Source organism: Galeopterus variegatus, unplaced genomic scaffold, assembly GCF_000696425.1.
Source record: "Galeopterus variegatus unplaced genomic scaffold, G_variegatus-3.0.2 Scaffold1794, whole genome shotgun sequence".
Classification (NCBI taxonomy): Eukaryota; Metazoa; Chordata; class Mammalia; order Dermoptera; family Cynocephalidae; genus Galeopterus; species Galeopterus variegatus.
This window is the reverse complement of record NW_007727905.1, coordinates 137,319-155,571: the sequence shown is the minus strand read 5'-3', so window position 1 is coordinate 155,571 and position 18,253 is coordinate 137,319. Positions and strand designations below refer to the sequence as shown.

At 38.7% G+C, this 18,253-nt stretch overlaps 1 protein-coding gene across 3 annotated transcripts in view; it reads left to right on the top strand.

Moving 5' to 3' along the window:
* The first annotated feature begins 900 nt into the window (after nucleotides 1-900).
* The window catches only part of CHRDL1 (chordin-like 1), a 109,019-nt gene continuing 91,666 nt past the window's right edge, over nucleotides 901-18,253 (top strand). For all 3 annotated transcript variants that reach the window (XM_008578985.1, XM_008578984.1, XM_008578983.1), the window contains exons 1-2: nucleotides 901-974; nucleotides 4,521-4,669. In XM_008578985.1, coding sequence (XP_008577207.1) covers nucleotides 4,573-4,669 — 97 coding nt within the window. In that variant the 5' untranslated portion in view covers nucleotides 901-974; nucleotides 4,521-4,572. The remainder of the gene's footprint in view (nucleotides 975-4,520; nucleotides 4,670-18,253) is intronic.

Sequence of the window (18,253 nt, the reverse complement as noted above, 5' to 3'; positions counted from 1 at the left end):
AGTGCTCGGAACTGCTAAAACGGCGGTGGCTATGGTGGGCCACTCCAAGTTTTCTTCAAGATACAACAGCAGAGGTCCTTTCCATGGGGCTTGGGAGCCCTCTTTGCGGGAGAGAGCAGATTTCTAAAATTCCCCCCCCCCCCCGCCCGCAACACACCCATCTCCACCCCCGTCCCCTTTAAGGACACCAAAGCTTTGTCACTTTACTAGCCACAATGTGGATCTGGGCAATGCCCCGAAATGATAAGCAGCGGGCTAGGGCGCAATTTGCGAGGCCAGCTCCTCCTGTGTCCCGCGCACCAGCTCAGGACCAGACCAGGTGCACCCAGAAAGGCCGTTGTGCCACAGCAGAGGGCGGTACGGGCTTCTAGCAGGGAAGTGGGAGGGTAGCCGGGGTCTTCGTGGCGCGCGCAAGGGGTGGGGAGCTCCTAGGTGCATCCAGTGTCGAGGGGGAGGAGGGGCCGGAGGAGATGTGCGGTCCCTTTAAGACCCCAACGCTCGCCTAGCCAAAGGAGGGGGGTGCAGTGGGGGCGCTGCGTGATGGGAAAGTCGCCGGCTGAGCCTCACACTTTCTCCTGATTTTTTAACTTTCGGGTCGGGGAAGCAGGAATAAAGCCGTAGTGGCGGGCGGAGAGGGGTGCGTGCTCGTAGCGGCTGCGTGCTTGCGGACTTCCCGCCAGCGCCGAGCCGCCGGCCTCTCGGGCCAAGTGGGGAGCGGGCGGGCTGGCGGGCGGGCAGGTGGCCCCGGGCCCCGCGCCCGCGCCTTGGCTCTGCCCCCGGGAGCCGAGCGAACCGCTGCTCCCTCGTGGTGTGAGGGCGGTGATGTTTTTCCTCCCACCCACTTTTGAGTCCCCCCTCCCCCCTCGCGCGCACTCTAGCTCTCGCCACAACCTGCGAGCCCCAGACCTCGGAGGAGCGCCCCGGGGAGCCCGGAGCGCGTGCACGCGTGGCAGACGGAGGAGGCCAGTGCCCAGGTCAGTGAGCAGTGCCCGGCGTCCGCTTCCCCCACCGCCTTCTCCAGCCTTTGCACAGGTGGGGTGCCTTCTGTTGGCTGGAGCGGCCCCTGGAAGTTCCCCCAGGGCACCCAGAACTCCCCGACCTGCCACCCCAGCCCGTGCAGGTCCGGCTGCCAGCGGCGGGGATGGAGGAGGGGCCCGAGGGGAGTGAGCAAGGCAGGTCGGGGACCCTGGATTCGAACTCACAACTCGCCACGCTCAGCTCGGCCTGCATTTCTCCATGCTCTGGTGCCTCCTGCCCCCTGAGCCACTTAACGGGCTATGCAGTTCCATTAATGATCGCATGTGTCCCGAGCCTGTTTTCTCATTTGCTGACGTGCTCTGGACCAGTGGCTGATTAATGCGTGCTAAAGTTGATGTAACGGGTTGGACGGGCGACAGGCTCCTCTGTCCTCTAGACATCTGCCTTATTTTCTGGCCCAGACCTCTGGGGTCAGAGTTTGAGACACTGGGTTCAGAAAGCAACCTGGTATTGCCATAGTATAGGGCCTGGAAAGCCTGCCTTCCAGTTCCTCCCTAACTCAAGTCGTTTGAGTTCTCTGGGCACCCCCGGGTGCCCATTTTGAAGGTGGAATTGTGTGGAATAAAATGAGAGGATAGATAGGAAGGTGTTTTGCAAGCCAAACACAAGGCATTGTTTGTCAATCATAAGTAGCAACGAAGGCGAAGGCATTGCCTCCGACAAGAGATACCCTGGGCTAAAACTGCCATTTTGCAGTGGCAAACCGCCACCAGTTTAACTGAGCTTTTCTTGTTGGGTGGCAGAGTGGGGAAAGGATTTCAGCTGATGGACAAGGGCCGGAGACTCCAGTGTCTTTCTTATTGTTTGTCGGAAAGAAAATTGCTACCCTAGGGGCTGTCCCACAGATGATAGTGAATGTGAGATTACAAGATCAGTCAAGCCTCTAGGGAGGATTAAAGAGACACTGTGGGGCGTGAAGAACTGGCTGACATGTGCTCATCCCTTAGCCTTTCTTTGGGGGTGTTTCTTTGGTTCTGTTCTACCCAAGAGACCTGTTCTGAGAGTGGGCTCCTGACACTTGATGGCCCAGACTGCCTTGCAGTTACAGATAGGCAAGGAGCAGTTGGTCTCTGCTTGATGCAGATGAACAATGTGCCTGCTTGTTTCATGGAAGCACCTGAATCGATACCTTTCTTTTGGTATCTGACGTATTTCTTGTTCTCTTGTAAAGCCCACTCACCCTTCCACCCTACCCACAGCCCCAGTGTTAGTTGCAGAGTTTTGTTTTCTTCCGTTGCTTTCTTCTTGGGTCTTGGACTCTCCCAAAACATGTCAATGGCTACATTTCTAAGTAACCTGTAAGAGAGCCAGTGCAAGTTCAATGGCACAACAGCCTGTGTGAAGCAGACAGAGAGTTAATGCAGAAATAACTCCAGTTAACTGGGTCAAAGTATAATTTGAAAAATTAAGGACAGTTTGGCTCTTTGTAAGAATAAGAGTCGGCATGTTTGCTGAGCAATGCTTGCTTGTGTTTACTGCAGCAGTCCCAACAAATGTCTTGAACCACCTTCCTCCCCCAAAAGAAAAAATAAAGGGATAAAGAGAAATTGAAGGGTGGGGAGATGTGGGGAGGAAACTCTTCTTGGTTCACATTTCTGCACAGACTACAAAGGCAAGACTTTAGGATCTTGTAAATCAAAAGTGAATATTTATAAAGCGATTCATTTTCTGATCTCCATTACTGCCTGGGAGGCCACATAGATGACAAGAACGCCAAAAGAGATTAATTGCTTTCTAGTCACTAACTTTTCTATTTGCTCACAGTGTTAGTTGGGTCCCAAGAAAAGCAAAATTTTCTAAGAGCCGCTCTCTTGCCAGCTTGAGTTATGAAGCAATGCTACTGTTCACCAAATCGCCCAACCATTATACAAGAAAAACAACCCTGTTGGTTCTTGCATGGGGAGACCCAAAAACCGTGGTTTCAAAAACACCCCCTGAGATCCATATTTGATTGTGATAAATTGGATTTCAGCGGTTAAAATCTTCCTCTTTGGAGCCTTGGGGGATAAGCTTATTAAAATAGGCTCAGGAAGAACCTCACTGAGGTGGGCAGCTGTGTTAAATCATTAATGAAAATGATTTGCTTCAAGGAAACCTAGTAGCTCTCAGGGGACAGAAACGTTCTGAATGATTGAAAGTGGATCACTAATTCACAGAGGGGACCAAGACGTCAAAACCCAGGCCTTTGGAAGGCTAGAAACATGTCCTAGGATAATTTGGTCCTTCTTTAAGGAGCAGGGTGGAGATAGAAAAAGAATGCAGATGGATGCTGCAAATCTTGCTTACTAGTACAAATTATTCTGTATGATCAGTTTTTCCTAGGTTACATATTCATAATTTGAAACAATGGATTTCGAATGACCCAGGCAACTTCATAGCATTTGAAGTAGGAGCTGTGGCATCCACTTCAGAGCCCAAAAACGTACAATTCTCCAAAATGATCTTGCATTACTTCAAGTTCTTTATGCTCAGTATTTAGTAAGTCGGACTTTCTGAAAAGATCAATGAGTTCAGTTCCCATCCAGAGTTAGCCCCAGATAAAATGTGTTGATTCTAGAATATTTAAATATTTTCAGATCACGCATTGGAAGAGTTTTGCAAACTCTAAAGCCTATGGAAATATCCTGTGACTGGATATGAGCTACAGCAAACTTTCTGTGTTCGAAGGCTCAAAATGTTTAAGATTTTTTCCCCCTTAGACTGGAAATGCCAATCTTATATTTTAAAAAGTTTTAGTTGCCTTAATGGTCTTTTGCATGGTGGTGCAAGGTGAACAAGTTACCTATTTAAATTTGCCTATTTTCCCTTAAAATTGGCCCATTTTAAATTTCGGTTTCACAGTGGACTTTGTGGGGGAGGAATATGTCTGAACCATTCTAAGCAATAAAACTTTTCAGGTGTTTAATCGCATCCATTTGCTAATTACGTCTGTCTTCTCCAGTATAAGTAACCAATCCGAAGATCCTTACAGATCTCATTGAGGACACAGGAGAACCATTTATCAATTTGTACTTCATCCCTAAAAGATTAATGATAGCAGTAGTCTTGAAGCTAAGATTAGTTAACTTTTATTTCAGAAATTGCTTGGGTCTCATGACTGTTACTTTTACCTTGTTTGCCAAAATAGCCGTTTTGCAAACTCCAGCTTCTCTTTTCTCCCAAAGAAAACCTCTTGAGAAATCAACTTTAATTCCCTTAGAAAGGAGGATTTCAAAATTTATATTTATTTTCCTGTGACTTGCTGTAAGGATTTAGCCTCAGCCAGCTTGGATAGGAACACATGTTCATTTGCTTGAAATTTCTCCCACAATCTTTGCAAGACAAGAGGGGAAAGTCCTTTTTCTTATGCAGGCACACAATGCTTGCACTTATGTAAATTTTTCTGCATTTTTTTCCTAGCAAGTTAAAAGCCTAAGCATCAACGATCTCCATCAGTTCCAAAGGATTTGTTCTAAGTGTTTTTTCTGCTTTCTTCCCAACAGCTTGAGCACACCAGGCCCTAAAGGTTCTGAGTTGCTTTTTGCAGTAGCCCAAATGAGAAAAAAGTGGAAAATGGGAGATATGAAAAACATCTTTTCCTTGTTGTTGTTCTTTCTTTTCCTAGAAGGAAGCAAAACGGAGCAAGTAAAACGTAAGTGTTTTGAGTTCAAAAAATAATATGCTTTCTTATAATTTCTTTGAAAACGTGGTTATAATCTGTAGGGATTGTGATTTAACTCAAATGTGGCCACACCATTATTCTAAAAGAAGAAAGTGAATGTTACTGGTTTATTCATGAGTTGATAAAAGAATGAGAGCTTTGAATTGGGCCAACTAAATTTGGGGCTGTTTTTCTGATTATCATATAGTTTTCATCTCATAGAACACATGACACATTAGCCTATTTTCCCTTTCCTGTTCTAAACTTTACAAATCTCATTCCATTTTACGTAACTCTAGAAATATCTGACAGATGAGCTGGATTTTTTCCCACATTTCAGACTCTTCAGTAAAGGTTTTCAGTTTATGAAAAAGAATAACACAGAAAAGAAAAAAAAGAAAAAGTAAAGCAGACTCTGCCTATTCCTGTATGCTGAAAAATGAAGAAGGAAGAAACCTTTGCATGAACTGGATTCAGATGAAAAATCCTTTGAGGAAATTGAGATTCCAGGGACCGTTAGCAAATTGGATGCCATTTATTGAAAGGAAAGTTCCCGCAAAGCCAGGGAATATTTCTAGAAAGTCAGCGATCCGTGTGATGGGCTAACACATTGGAGAAAGCAGAGAGTGGCAGAAAGGGGGGGACAATTAACCCTCCTTGCTGCCACATTTGGGAGATTTATGAGTAACCGTTGACATCTCTGTTTTTGTTAGGAGCTTTCTGCTGCCTTTGCACAGTGTAGGCTTCACCTTCTTTGGGCCACTTGCAGCCACCTCTGAGGTAGACACTTGCTCTAAATTCAAAGGAAAAGCCATAGCTCTAGTTCTCCTTTTTGGCTTCATCAAAAGAAGCACAAAGTGGAATTGGTCCAAGAGGGGCATTCTCTGCTCCACTGAACTTATTCATGAGAAGGAGCTGTGAAAATATTCTTGGTAGGAGCTGAAGCAAGCATCTGAAGTCTATCACTTAAACATTTATTTTCTCTATCAGCATAAGTTAAATATCTCAGGCAGAATGCTTGCTGACAGGGAGAACAATGTCAAGACTATTCCATAGTTAAGAATGTTTCTGTCCCACTATGACTTTCTTAGTAAACTTAGTCTTCTTCCTGGGAGAAACAGTGCTTTTGATTAGGCTTTTAAGCATGAGTGATCTGTGGTGATATCTAGTGTGACTGGGACTCAAAAGGAAGTTTAGCAGAGCATGATCTCAGCAAGGAAGCTTGGATCAGCTTCTTCCCTTGTATTCCTCAAACTATCTCCTTCTCCTTCCACTTGAATATAGCCCATCTCAGAGCCCTCCTATTCCATAAGTTCTTCTTGATTTAAGTGGATGTGAAAGAAACATCTATCCATTCTCAGTTCAGCTCACAATCAGCGGGGCTTAAAAATCCCTCCTCTCTTAGAAAGAAACTTGCCTTATGGCTTCTTACTGATGGCCTCATGGGGGAAGCTTGTAATTCTCAGAAGACCATCTCTTCTGGAAAGCCTTCCATATTTATGAAGAATTGTGGAATATTGTCTGTAAAGCTTAGGACTTAGTTGACAGACCAAAGATGGGAGCGACTTAAAAAAAATTTATGGACTCAAAACTACTACTTTCTAATGTTTCCTGGTGCTTGTGAATTTGTCCCAAGCCCTTTTGATAGTCAGTTGGTGCCAAAGTGATTATGTAACAGGTGGCCTAGGGAATCAGTTCTGATCTGATGTTTCAGGTTTAATAGTCAGATGATAGGCTAAGGTGATGGTCATTATCTAAGTGAGCTACTGAGTGTCATTCTGTGTGGCTATATCCGAGTTGTCTTGGTGATGTACAAAGTTATCTCCACTAAAGGGGAAACCTCAAAGCATATATCTCATGTATGTTGCCTTGATATACATACATACACATAACACACACATAGACACACACGATATGCATGCACAGAGATTTATATTGCAGCTCTAACAGTGAGAAGTTAGAAGCTGTGGAAATAACCTATAGAGGAATGGTTACATAAATGATCCAAGTAATGTAATATCATGCTACCACTAATAATACTTTTTACTGAAAATTTGTTGGCCCTGGAAAATGCTTGTATTAGCTTATTTTTAAATTTCTTAAACTATAAAATTAATAATATGCTCATTATACAAAATGATACGGAAATGTCTGAGCTGCATAAAGAACATGTACCCCTTAACTCCCATTCCACTCTCCAGGGGTAGCCATTATTAGTGGTTTGCTATGTGTTCTTCCAAACATTTTTCTCTGTGTTATAAAATCATATATACATGTGTGCAGGGTTTTTGCTTTCACAAAAATGGGATATTATATATATTTTTTCTCTAACTTGCTTTTACTCAACAGTGTGTCTAGGACATCCTTCCATGTCGCAATATTGCAATATAACAGTGCCATATTCTTTCTAATGCCTGCATAGTTTCCGATTGCATTGTGTGCCGTGGTTTATTTAAACAGTCTCTATTTGTAGATATTTAGGTTGCTTCCAGTTTATGCTATTATAAGTAAGGTATTAATGAACCTCTTTAGGCACTTATGCAAGTATTTGCGAGGAATTGTTAAGTTAAAAGGTATGTTCAGGAGAATAAAAAAAAAAAGGTATGTTCAATTTTAATCTTGGTAAGTATAGAGCTACCAAATTGCCCTTCAAATTAGTTGTATTAATTTATACTCCCACCATCTATGTATTAGTGTCCATTTCTACTTCTTTCACCAATAGTATTATTAATCGTTGTATTTGGGGGCCAATTTAGTAAGGGAAATCATATTTCAATTTTGCTTTAATATTTTCCTATTACTGGAGCATCTTTTCAATTACTTTTTAGTTCAATTATATTTCTTCAGTGAATTGCCGATTTTTCAGTCAGGTTTCTTGTCTTTTTGATTTGTAAAATCTTATTTATTAACATTTTATTTCAAATTTTGTTATTAATCTTTTGTATCTCAAATACTATTTTCTCAATCTGCCATTTGCTTTAAACTTTGTTTAAGCTGTATTTTCCCAAATAGAAATTTTAAGTTTTTAATGTAGTGTGATCTGTCATTCGTTTCCTGTATGGCTTCTGGATTTCTTCTTATTCCTAGGAAGGTCTTTCATGCCCTTTATTCTTATATATATTTTTCTACTGCTGTCATAGTTTGGGGTTGTGTCCATAGTTTACTATTCTGTCTGAAATTTATATTCATGTGTGGTATGCAATAGCAATCTAATTTTTAAAAATTTCTGGATGGTAGGTTTATGAATGTTATTTTTGTTCGTCTTTGTGCTTCTTCTGTCTATTCCAAAGTTTCCACAATTGGCAAGTATTACTTTTACAACAGGAGAAAAAGTTTTTTAAAGTAAAAGGACCTCTCGTTTCCCATATTTTTACTGTCCAGTTCCAGAGAAGGGTAGGTATGGGAGTAGACAAAGGATGAAGAAGGTTTTCTTAAAAAAAAAAAAAAAAACTGGGAAAACTTCAGGAAACATGGAAGTGTAGGGGTAATAGACCTTCAACCTCTCTGCTTGCTGCCTGACACCACTTTACCCAATGAAGCCAAAGTTTTTGATCTTTCAGGAGTTATTCAGAATATAAGCTTCTAGGTCAGGGAGGGTGCTCTGTAGCCTGTTTGCTCTCCTATTTGGGGCATCAGGGTGGAATGAGGGGGGATGCCATTATGGTCAAAGATGCTCACTCAATTGGTGTGGCAATCTGAAGAGGTCTGGAAAAAATACTTTATTTGTGCAAAGCTGTTTTCACAAGGAATGGTGAAGGTGGGTGCTGCCACTTGCTGGTAGCTAATTAACCATAGTTACAGTTGCTCTAACAAGAGAGAAGACAGGCTCAGAAAACCAGGAAATACTGATAGGGTATTGCAATGGATGAATGAGTCATGTGTTGCTTATATAAAAGTTTATTACTGTCCAGTATCAGCAAGATTTGAGGTCTTTAGCCAGGAAAAGGTCTTTCTGTAACTCTGTTATGCTCTGTTGTTAAAGTTGTAGTCATTGGGGCCAGGAAGCTCTTTTGAAGTTCAAAGGAGCGTAACATTCACAGCATAATATTCATGCAAATATGTGACAAATGGGCTGAAGAGTTTGCCCTTTTTGGCAGATCTAACTTAGGTAATGAACTATTGATCAAAGTGAGGTTGAAGAATTGAGTTATTAAGAATATTCAATTACATGTTTCTAATAGACCAGCCTGTGCCAAATCTGGCAAAGGTTCTGGGGAGGGAAATTGTTCATGTATTTTATGAAGTCCGTTCCTGCTTTATGAGGTGAGCTAACTGGATCTTCAAGGGACTGGATGCTCACTCATTTTTCTCCTAAGGAGAAAAATTTCCAACATTTATATTTGGCTGAAAGTGGGCCTCTTGACTTCTCAAGAAAGGCAAGCCACCTAATGATTGAAATGAAGGAAGAAGATACTTAGGAAGTTTGAGACCTGTGAAGCATGGCCCACCCAGAACCTCTCTGTCTGTTGTGGAAGCCAGCCAGAAAGGCATGAGTTTTCCACCTCCAGATTCTCACTTGGACCTTTGAGGTGATTATTGGACAATAGAAAGAGGCAAGCAAAAGAGTAGGACTATTCATATCTTAGACATTTAAGTAGGTGGAAGTAAGAAAATAAGAATACCTTAAAATTAGATAATTTAATGTTTTTCAAAGTACCTTCTTAATTATTTTTTATTTTGGGGAAGGGACTGTGGGGTTTGGCATGGAGGATCTGGAGTTAACCTAGATCCAACTCCCAGCTCCATGACTGACTTACGTACCCTGGGAACATTGCTTAACATCTCCAGCTTTAGTTTTCTTATTGGTACATGAGGGAAATAATAGCATAATGAGCATCAACATGGCCATTTGAAGAATAAATGAGATTGTGTACACCAAGTGCTTTGCACAGTGGCTGGCACATAGTTTTTAGTAACTGGTTGCTATTAGAGCAACTCTTTTACAAGCCAAATGAGAGTGTCCCCTTAATTTTAATATGTGAAACTTGAAACCCAATGAGGTCAAATGGCTTTGTGCATGGACAGACAGCATGTACCAGCCAGAACCAGAACTAAAACCTAGGTCTCCAAATTCAGTGTTCTGTTCACTACACCCGTTTGCCTCTGGCAATCTCTAAGGAAGCCAGTTCATTCTCTTGAACAGAAGCCCGGTCCTTTACACATGGCAGCCACTTAATATATAAGAGATGATCCAAGTGAATCAATAAAGAGCTTTGTAACCAGAATTCCTAAGAGAGGCAGTATACTATTTGGGAGTTAAAAGACAGACTAGGTCTAAAATGATTCAGGAACCTAAGTAAGCTAAGCCAAAGGAAAGTTGTGAGGAAGGTTAAAAATATGTGCCTTTATGTTCGTGCTTCTTAGATTCCCCTGACAGACTGGAATGTCCTCATAGTTTAATGGAAAGAGGACTATGCTTAAAGTCAAGAGACCTGGTTTCTGGTCAGTCTTCTGTTGCTTGCTGTGTGGCATTTGTTGAGTCATTCATGTTCTTTGAAGTAAAGATTCTCTACTTAGAAACTGAGAAGAATTCTTGCTTTCTGGACAGCAAACTAAAGGACAACAGAATAGGGGTTGGAGAGGTGTTAAAAGGGAAACGAAGGTCTGGCTTTGGGTACATGGAACAAACCATCTGGACTTTTAATATTGTCACAAGGTCATTGCAAAGAGTATTTTATTCATTTAAGATTTATAGTGTTCCTGGTTCTAAAAAGATTAGATATAGGTTAGAGAAGACAGAATAGGTCAAGATAACGTTTTTAAAGATGAAATCAAATAGAAGCCATCTGAAGAAAGTAGAAAGAGTAGATGTTTTTAACATCTGCGTTTGGTAGATTATAGCATTTGCACTCTAAATTTGGCTTATGCTTCTTGAAAGGATAAAAAGAGAAACTTTGGGCTTCTTGGCAAGAGAAAATGTACAGTTTCATCTACAGAGATTACTTCTATCACCCACCCACTCAAGCAGTATTGATCATGAATGAGATGTTTGAACAAAGCACATTCTTGGTGGTACAAGGAGACCATTTGTAACTTTGGTTTTATAGAAGAAAGAATTGTCTGGCATTTCTTTATTGGCTCTCTGTAAAAGAAGTGGGAAAATATTAAACTATGATTCAATAAAGATCTTTCTATAAGTGGTAAGGAGATGTGGTCTAGGTATTTTGACTTTGCATGATCTAAATTAATTGGAGGATAGAAGATGGAAATGTTAAACAAATGGATGTTTAATATGTCTACTGTACTGGATTGTCATCAGCTGTTAGATGCCCTAAGCAAACTTCATATTAACATGATTTGTTTTTCTGATTTTAAAATAGGTGACTATTGTTAAACATTCAGAAGATTCATAGAAATATAAGAAAAACAAAGTCAGCGGTAATCTCAACATGTATGGATAACCATAGTTAATTGGTGTATATACTTCTCATCTTTTTTTCTAAGCTCAGCTATGCATACATATTATTTTACAAAAATGAAGCACTGTCTTGCAACCAATTTGGATCAAGGTTTATTATGTTAACTCATAATCAGAGTCTCTAAAATGAACCTGTAGTGAAGATATATCCCATGTTTTCTGAAGTGAAAGCTGGGTGGTTTAGATACCAGTTGCAGGGAATGCAAATCTGATTCTATTGTGAAAAGTTCAAGAGCCCAGCTTGTATTCTTGACTAAACAGAAAGAAAGTATTCCTGATAAAATAGAAAGTCTCCTTTAACAGAGACTTATGCAGCTGAGGTGCGGATAGGAAGAACAATTTGTTTTTTTGAACATGAGCTTTGATTTTTGCCCAAAGTCCTATGCCATATGACATGGAAGAGATTATTTTAGCCAGAAAAAAAAATATTCAGGTCAGATTTCACCAGCCAAGCAGCCTTTCTGTAAAAGGATCTCCCCATGGCCTCAGTAAAGACTAATGAGTATACCATCAACTCCCAGTTATCCATGCTAATGGGAAATAGAAGGGCACAGTGAATTGAAATTTTAAGGAAAATCTTCACTTCTTGTTTTAGCCAATGATGTCACCTTGCTCGACTATCAAACCTCTTTGAACTGTGGACTCTCTTCTAATTGAGTTTGCCCACCTGTTAGAAAAGTGAAATAGTCACAGGCAGGTAGCGGGAGGGCTATGCTGTGAATGGAACACTCAATATGTATGTATATTAAGTTGGATTAATTTTGGGCAAATGATCCAGCAAGTAAGAATAAGATAGCTCCTGGATGAAGGAATAAGCTGTACACCCAGGATGGAGAATTTGGCTTCTTCCTAGCTTTCCTTTTTTACTGGCTTCCACAGCCTGGAAATGAAGTCTTAAGGTCCTGAGGAAATCTGACAGAGTATTCAACTCTATAAACACAATTGCCAGAGAAATAAGAGACTTCTTTTCCGTAACTACTATATCTTGCCCTTTCTACATTCTGCTTCAAGTTTGATAAATGACAGAAAGAGAAGTACTTATGCCTTTATTTTTTCTTCACTGTTCTAGTAGCCTTTTTAAGAAAGAAATAATTAAAAAGGAATTTGTTTACTTGATGTTTCCACTCATATAATGAACAGCAAAGATTCATCTCTCCCTTTCCACTGACCATATGTGTTATAGTAGAATAAATATTATTGTAATACTGACATGATGATGTGTCTACAGTAATAGCTCTTATCAAAAAACAGTTCATGGGAATGTTTTCTTGCTTTTGAACTGATGATGAAGTTCCTGACCTTTTGACCTAATCCTGGGAACTGGGCAGTAATGACTAGGCAGAATATTGATGACATAGGGGCACATCTTTGTTATTGTTTACTTTTTGTCACTATTGTTTCTGTTAACAGAGACCCCTAAAGTAGTAGGGCTTACTACCTCTAATTAGTGCCAGCTGAACCATTTGAAAAATAGCCATAATGATGCAGGTGGAAGGTCCATTTCACATGTTACTTGGAATTCCTTTGAGACCAAATTCTACTCTAGATACCATTAGTTAGTAGTAAGTCACGCATTCTCCAGATGGTACCTCTCAGTTATTGGCAAGGGATCACCTTACTTTTCTTGCTCATATCTCCTGGAAGTTAGTGAGGCATCTTTGTTTCAGTGAAACAGCTCATTTGTGCTTCTTGTCCAAGACGATATACTGAGACTTTAGGTGTGGTTGATTATACTGTGTAACTCATTAAATTTTCTCCTGGGTGATGCCAAAAACTTTTTAAAAGTTTAAAATAGCATGTGCTGAAATTGACTTTATCATAGTTTCTGAAAATTGATAATTATCCAACGTGTTCATGGAGAAATCAGTATAATTGTGCTAACCACTCAATTTTGGGACAACCATTCTAAAACATGTCTTAAAGATTATGGTGTTTACTTTTTTATGTGCTTGAAAAAATATCCTTGTCAGCAATTGCAGAAGCATTGTTTAATAGCACCAATGGTGTTACCATTCAGCTTGTTGTCTGCCTCCAGTTCCTGAATTTGCTCTTTCCAGGAATTGTGGATTTCTGTCTCAGGTATAATTGGCCAAATCACATACTGCTGAGATAATAAGACTAATGTACTTGATGAAAGACCATTATGTTTGCATTTAGGATTACATTTCTATCATCAGTTAAGGTTTGAGTAAGATATTTGCATCTTCAAGAAGCATAGTTTGGAAGACACTGGTATAGTAATGTGGGATAAATGCTATGTGAGCATATGAGGAAAGTGCTGTTAAGTTTAAAGAGAATGAAAAGGAACTTTTAGCTGGGGTAATCTTGTCTTCCTAACAAGATTTCAAAACCCCTGAGAGCATGAGTTCTATTTTATACTTTATGCTTTGTCACTGATATGAATATAGAAAAACAGTGCAAAAATTCTCTGCTAGTTGTACCATTTTATATCATCCATCTTGAGTATGACTTGATTTCACTATAAACAACACTTGTTCTTTAAAAGGTGGTCAAAGCTGTATTTCAAAGGTAGAGTGGAAGGGTAATTTGAGAAAAGGTTAGGCAAGAATGTGTGGAAGCCTTTCACTTTCCAAGGTCTAAAAGCAGGTGACCTGCACCTTATCAACTACATAGCAGGACCTGCCTTGTAGGGTTGTTGTGACAATTTAGTGAATTTGTATATGTAAACCCTTAGAACAGTACCTGGCTTGTAGGAAGTGCTTAACAAATATTAGTTGTTGTTTTTGTTATTATTGTTATCATCATTCTCATCTGGATCTAAGTTTTTCTAGAACTGGTTCCCTGGCTGCTTTTTACATTTATCATCTACCTCTTATTCTTTAACCAAATTTGGAGCAGGAAAATTCACATCACTCTGTTTTCATACTTTGTCTAACAACACTCTTTAGAGGCTGAATTTGGGGGAAATGGAATATATTGGCTGAAATCAGTTATTTGGGTTATCGGTGGTTTTCATGAATAATGGTGAGCTCAGATATATTGAAGTGGTCCACTTAATTGTGTCAGTGAAATAATAAAGATATTTCAGTAGAAACTTCCCAAACTGAAATAAAATGAAAAAAAAAAGAAACAGAATATTAAAGAACTGTGGGAAAATAATTATATACATGTAAAAAGAATACCTGTTATTTAAAATGAGAAAAAAGAGACGAAGGAACAAATGAAATATTTGAAATAATAATGGCTGGGAATTTTCCAAAATTAGTGACAGACAACAATCCAGGAAGCTCAAAGAACACCAAGCAGAATATATATGAAAAAATCTACACCTAGGCATATCCTATTCAAACTCCATATAATCAAAGACAAAGAGAACATCTTGAAAGAAGCCAGAAAAAAAAAATCCACATTACCTGCATTTCAGACTTGAAAGAAGCCAGAAAAAAAAAAACCCACATTACCTGTTGAGGAACAATAAGAATTACAACAGATTTCCTTTCAAAAATGATGCAAACAGGGAGATAATAGATTGAAATACTTAAATTCTTGAAAGAAAAAAATAAACCCTAACAATTTAGCATTCTGTGTGCAGGGAGTGTATCTTTCAAAAGTGAATGAGAAATAAAGACTTTCCCAGACAAACAAAAAGTGAGGGAATGTGTCACCAGTAGACCTACCTTGCAAGAAATGTTAATAGAAATTCTTCAGAAAAAAGGTAAATGACAGAGGTCAGAAACTTGGCTCTATATAAAGAAAAGAAGAGTGTTAGAGAAGTAATAAATGAAGGTAAAATAAAATCTTGATATAGTAGAGAACAATTTGTTCAGATAATAACAACAACAATAACTTAGATGATTACAGCTTATGGGAAAGTGAAATGGATGACAGCAATGTAGTAAGGGATGGGAGGAAAGAATTGGGAATATTCTGTTAGAAGGTACCTGCACTACACATGAAGTGGAATAGTGTTATTTAAAAGTGGACTTATATTTGTTGTAAATGTATGTTGCAAACTCTAGGGCAGCCACTAAAAACTTTTTAAAAAGAAGTATAACTTATATGCAAAGAGCAAAGAGAAAATGGAATAATATAAAATGTTCAATTAAAATCAGAGAAGGCAGAAAAAAGTGGAAAGCAAAAAAATGCAACAAGGACAGCAAATAGAAAATAGTGCAGATATGGTCAATATTAATCCAGTGCTTAAAGGGAAATATGTAGCATGGAAATAATGTATTTTATAAAAGAAAGATTTTTTTCTCATCAACATTAAAAGCATAGTAAAGGAATATTTATGAACAATCCTGTGTCCACAAATTTGATAACTTAGATAAAATGGACCAATTTCTCGAAAGGCACAAACTATCAAAACTCACACAAGATGAAATAGCAACAACAACAACAACAACAAAAAAAAAACCGGGGGGAGGGGGGAGAGGAAGATTTAACAACCTCAACTTTTTTTTTTTTTTTGAAGCTCTTACAACGAGAAAATGGAGGGGACACATCTGGGTGGGAGGGGGGAGAGGGAGGAGGGAGGGAGGCTTTGGTGATGGGACACAATAACTAACTACATTGTATATTGACAAAATAAAAAATAATAAATAAATAAATAAATAAATAAATAAATAAATAAATTATAGCAGTAAAAAAAAAATGAAATAGATAATCTGAATAGACTTCTATCTATTAAAGAAATTGAATCAATAAATAATAACTTCCAAAACAAAAAGCACCAGTCCCAGACGGCTTCACTGGTGAATACTACCGAACACTTAAGAAATAAATTATACCAAATCTATACAATCTGCTCAAGAAAAGAGAAGCAGAAGGAGCACTACCTAGCTCATTCTATGAGGCCAACATTATTCTAATACCAAAACCAGACAAAGACATTACAAGAAAAGAAAACCACACACCATCATCTCTCATGAACATAGATAAAAAAAAATCCTCAAGAAAATATTACCAAATTGAATCCAACAATGTATGAAAAGAATTATACACCACAACTAAGAGGGATTTATTCCAGGTATGCAAGGCTGTTTCAACATTCAAAAAGCAATTAATGTAATTCATCACATCAGTAGGCTAAAGAAAAAAACATCACATGATTATATCAATAGACGCAGAAAAAGCTTTTGATAAAATCCCACATTATCCAGCAAACTAACAATAGAGAGGAACTCCCTCAACTTGATAAAGGACATCTACAAAAACCCTATGGCTAATCATACTTAATGGTGAAACATCATACTTAATGGTGAAAAACTAGATGCTTTCCCACTAAGATCAGGAACAAGCCAATAATATCCACTCTAACTACTCCTATTCAACATTGTACTAGAAGTCCTAGCTGATGTAGTAAGATGGGAAATGAAAATAAGAGGTATACCGGTTGAGAAGGAAGAAATAAAACTGCCTTTGTTCACAGATGACATGATTGTCCATGTAGAAAATTTCAAAGAGGTAACAGCAAAAACAAAAACAAAAACAAAAATCTCCTTTAATTAATAAGTTGATTATAGCAAAGCTAAAGGAAAAAAAAAAAAAAAAAAAAAAAAAAAAGACAGTTACTTTCCTATATTCCAACAATGAACAATTGAAATTTAAAATTTAAAAAGCAAAATACCATTTACATTAGCACCAATGAAAATGAAATATTTAGGTATAAATCTAACAAAATGTGGACAAGATCTTTATGAGGAAAACTATAAAATTCTGATGAAAGCAATCAGAGAAGGACTAAATAAATGGAGAGATATTGTATGTTTATGAATAGGAAGACTCAATATTGTCAAGATGTCAGTTCTTGCCAGCTTGATCAATACAATACCAGTCAAAATCCCAGCAAGTCACTTCGTGAAAATCAATAAACTGATTCTAAAGTCTATACAGAAAGGCAAAAGACCCAGAATAGCTAACACAATACTGAAGGAGAACAAAGTCAGAGGACTGATACTATCTGACATCAAGATATACTATGAAGCTACAGTAATCAAGACTGTGTGATATTGGCAAAAGGACAGACAAGATAGATCAATGGAACAGAATAGAGAACCCAGAAATTGACCCACATAAACTTGTAAACTTCATCAACTGATCTTTGACAGAAGGAGCAAAGACAACTCATTGGAAAGATGATAGTCTTTTCACAAATGGTGCTGAAACAGCTGGACATCCACATGCAAAAAAAAAAGAAGAATCTAGAGACTGGCCTTAAACCCTCACAAAAAACTCAAAATGGATCAAAGACCTACATGTAAAACGCAAAACTATAAAATTTCTAGAAAATAGCAAAGGAAAAATCTAGGTGATCTTACGTTTGTTAATGAGTTTTAGATACAACACCAAAAGCATATTCCATAAAGAAAAAAATGATAAATTGGACTTTATTAAAAGTAAAATATTCTGCCCTGTGAAAGACCCTGTAAAGAAAATGAAAAGACACACCAAGTACTGTGCATTTATAATGCACATATCTGGTAAAGGCCTTATATTAAAATATATACAAGGATTTAAATATACACCCCGAAACAATAAAACTTATTAAAGAAAACATAGGAGAAACCCTTCAGCAAATAGGGCTGGGCACAGACTTCATGAATATGACCCCAAAAGCACGGGCAACCAAAGGAAAAATAAACAAATGGGACTATATCAAACTAAAAAGCTTCTGCACAGCAAAAGAAACAATTAACAGAGCTAAAAGACAACCAACAGAGTGGGAGAAAATATTTGCAAAATACACATCCAACAAAGGACTAATATCCAGAATATATAAAGAACTCAAACAACTTTACAAGAAAAAAACAAGCAACCCAATCAAAAAATGGGCAAAAGAACTAAGTAAGCATTTCTCTAAAGAAGATATGCAAATGGCCAACAGTCATATGAAAAAATGCTCAACATCACTCAGCATCCAGGAAATGCAAATCAAAACCACACTGAGATACCATCTCACCCCAGTTAGGATGGCAAAAATCCAAAAGACACCGAAAGATAAATGCTGGCGTGGCTGCGGAGAAAAAGGAACTCTCTTACACTGTTGGTGGGAATGCACAATGGTGCAACCCCTATGGAAAATGGTTTGGAGGTTCCTCAAACAGCTGAAGATAGACCTACCATACGACCCAGCTATCCCACTCCTGGGAATATATCCAAAGGAATGGAAATCATCAAGTCGAAGGTACACCTGT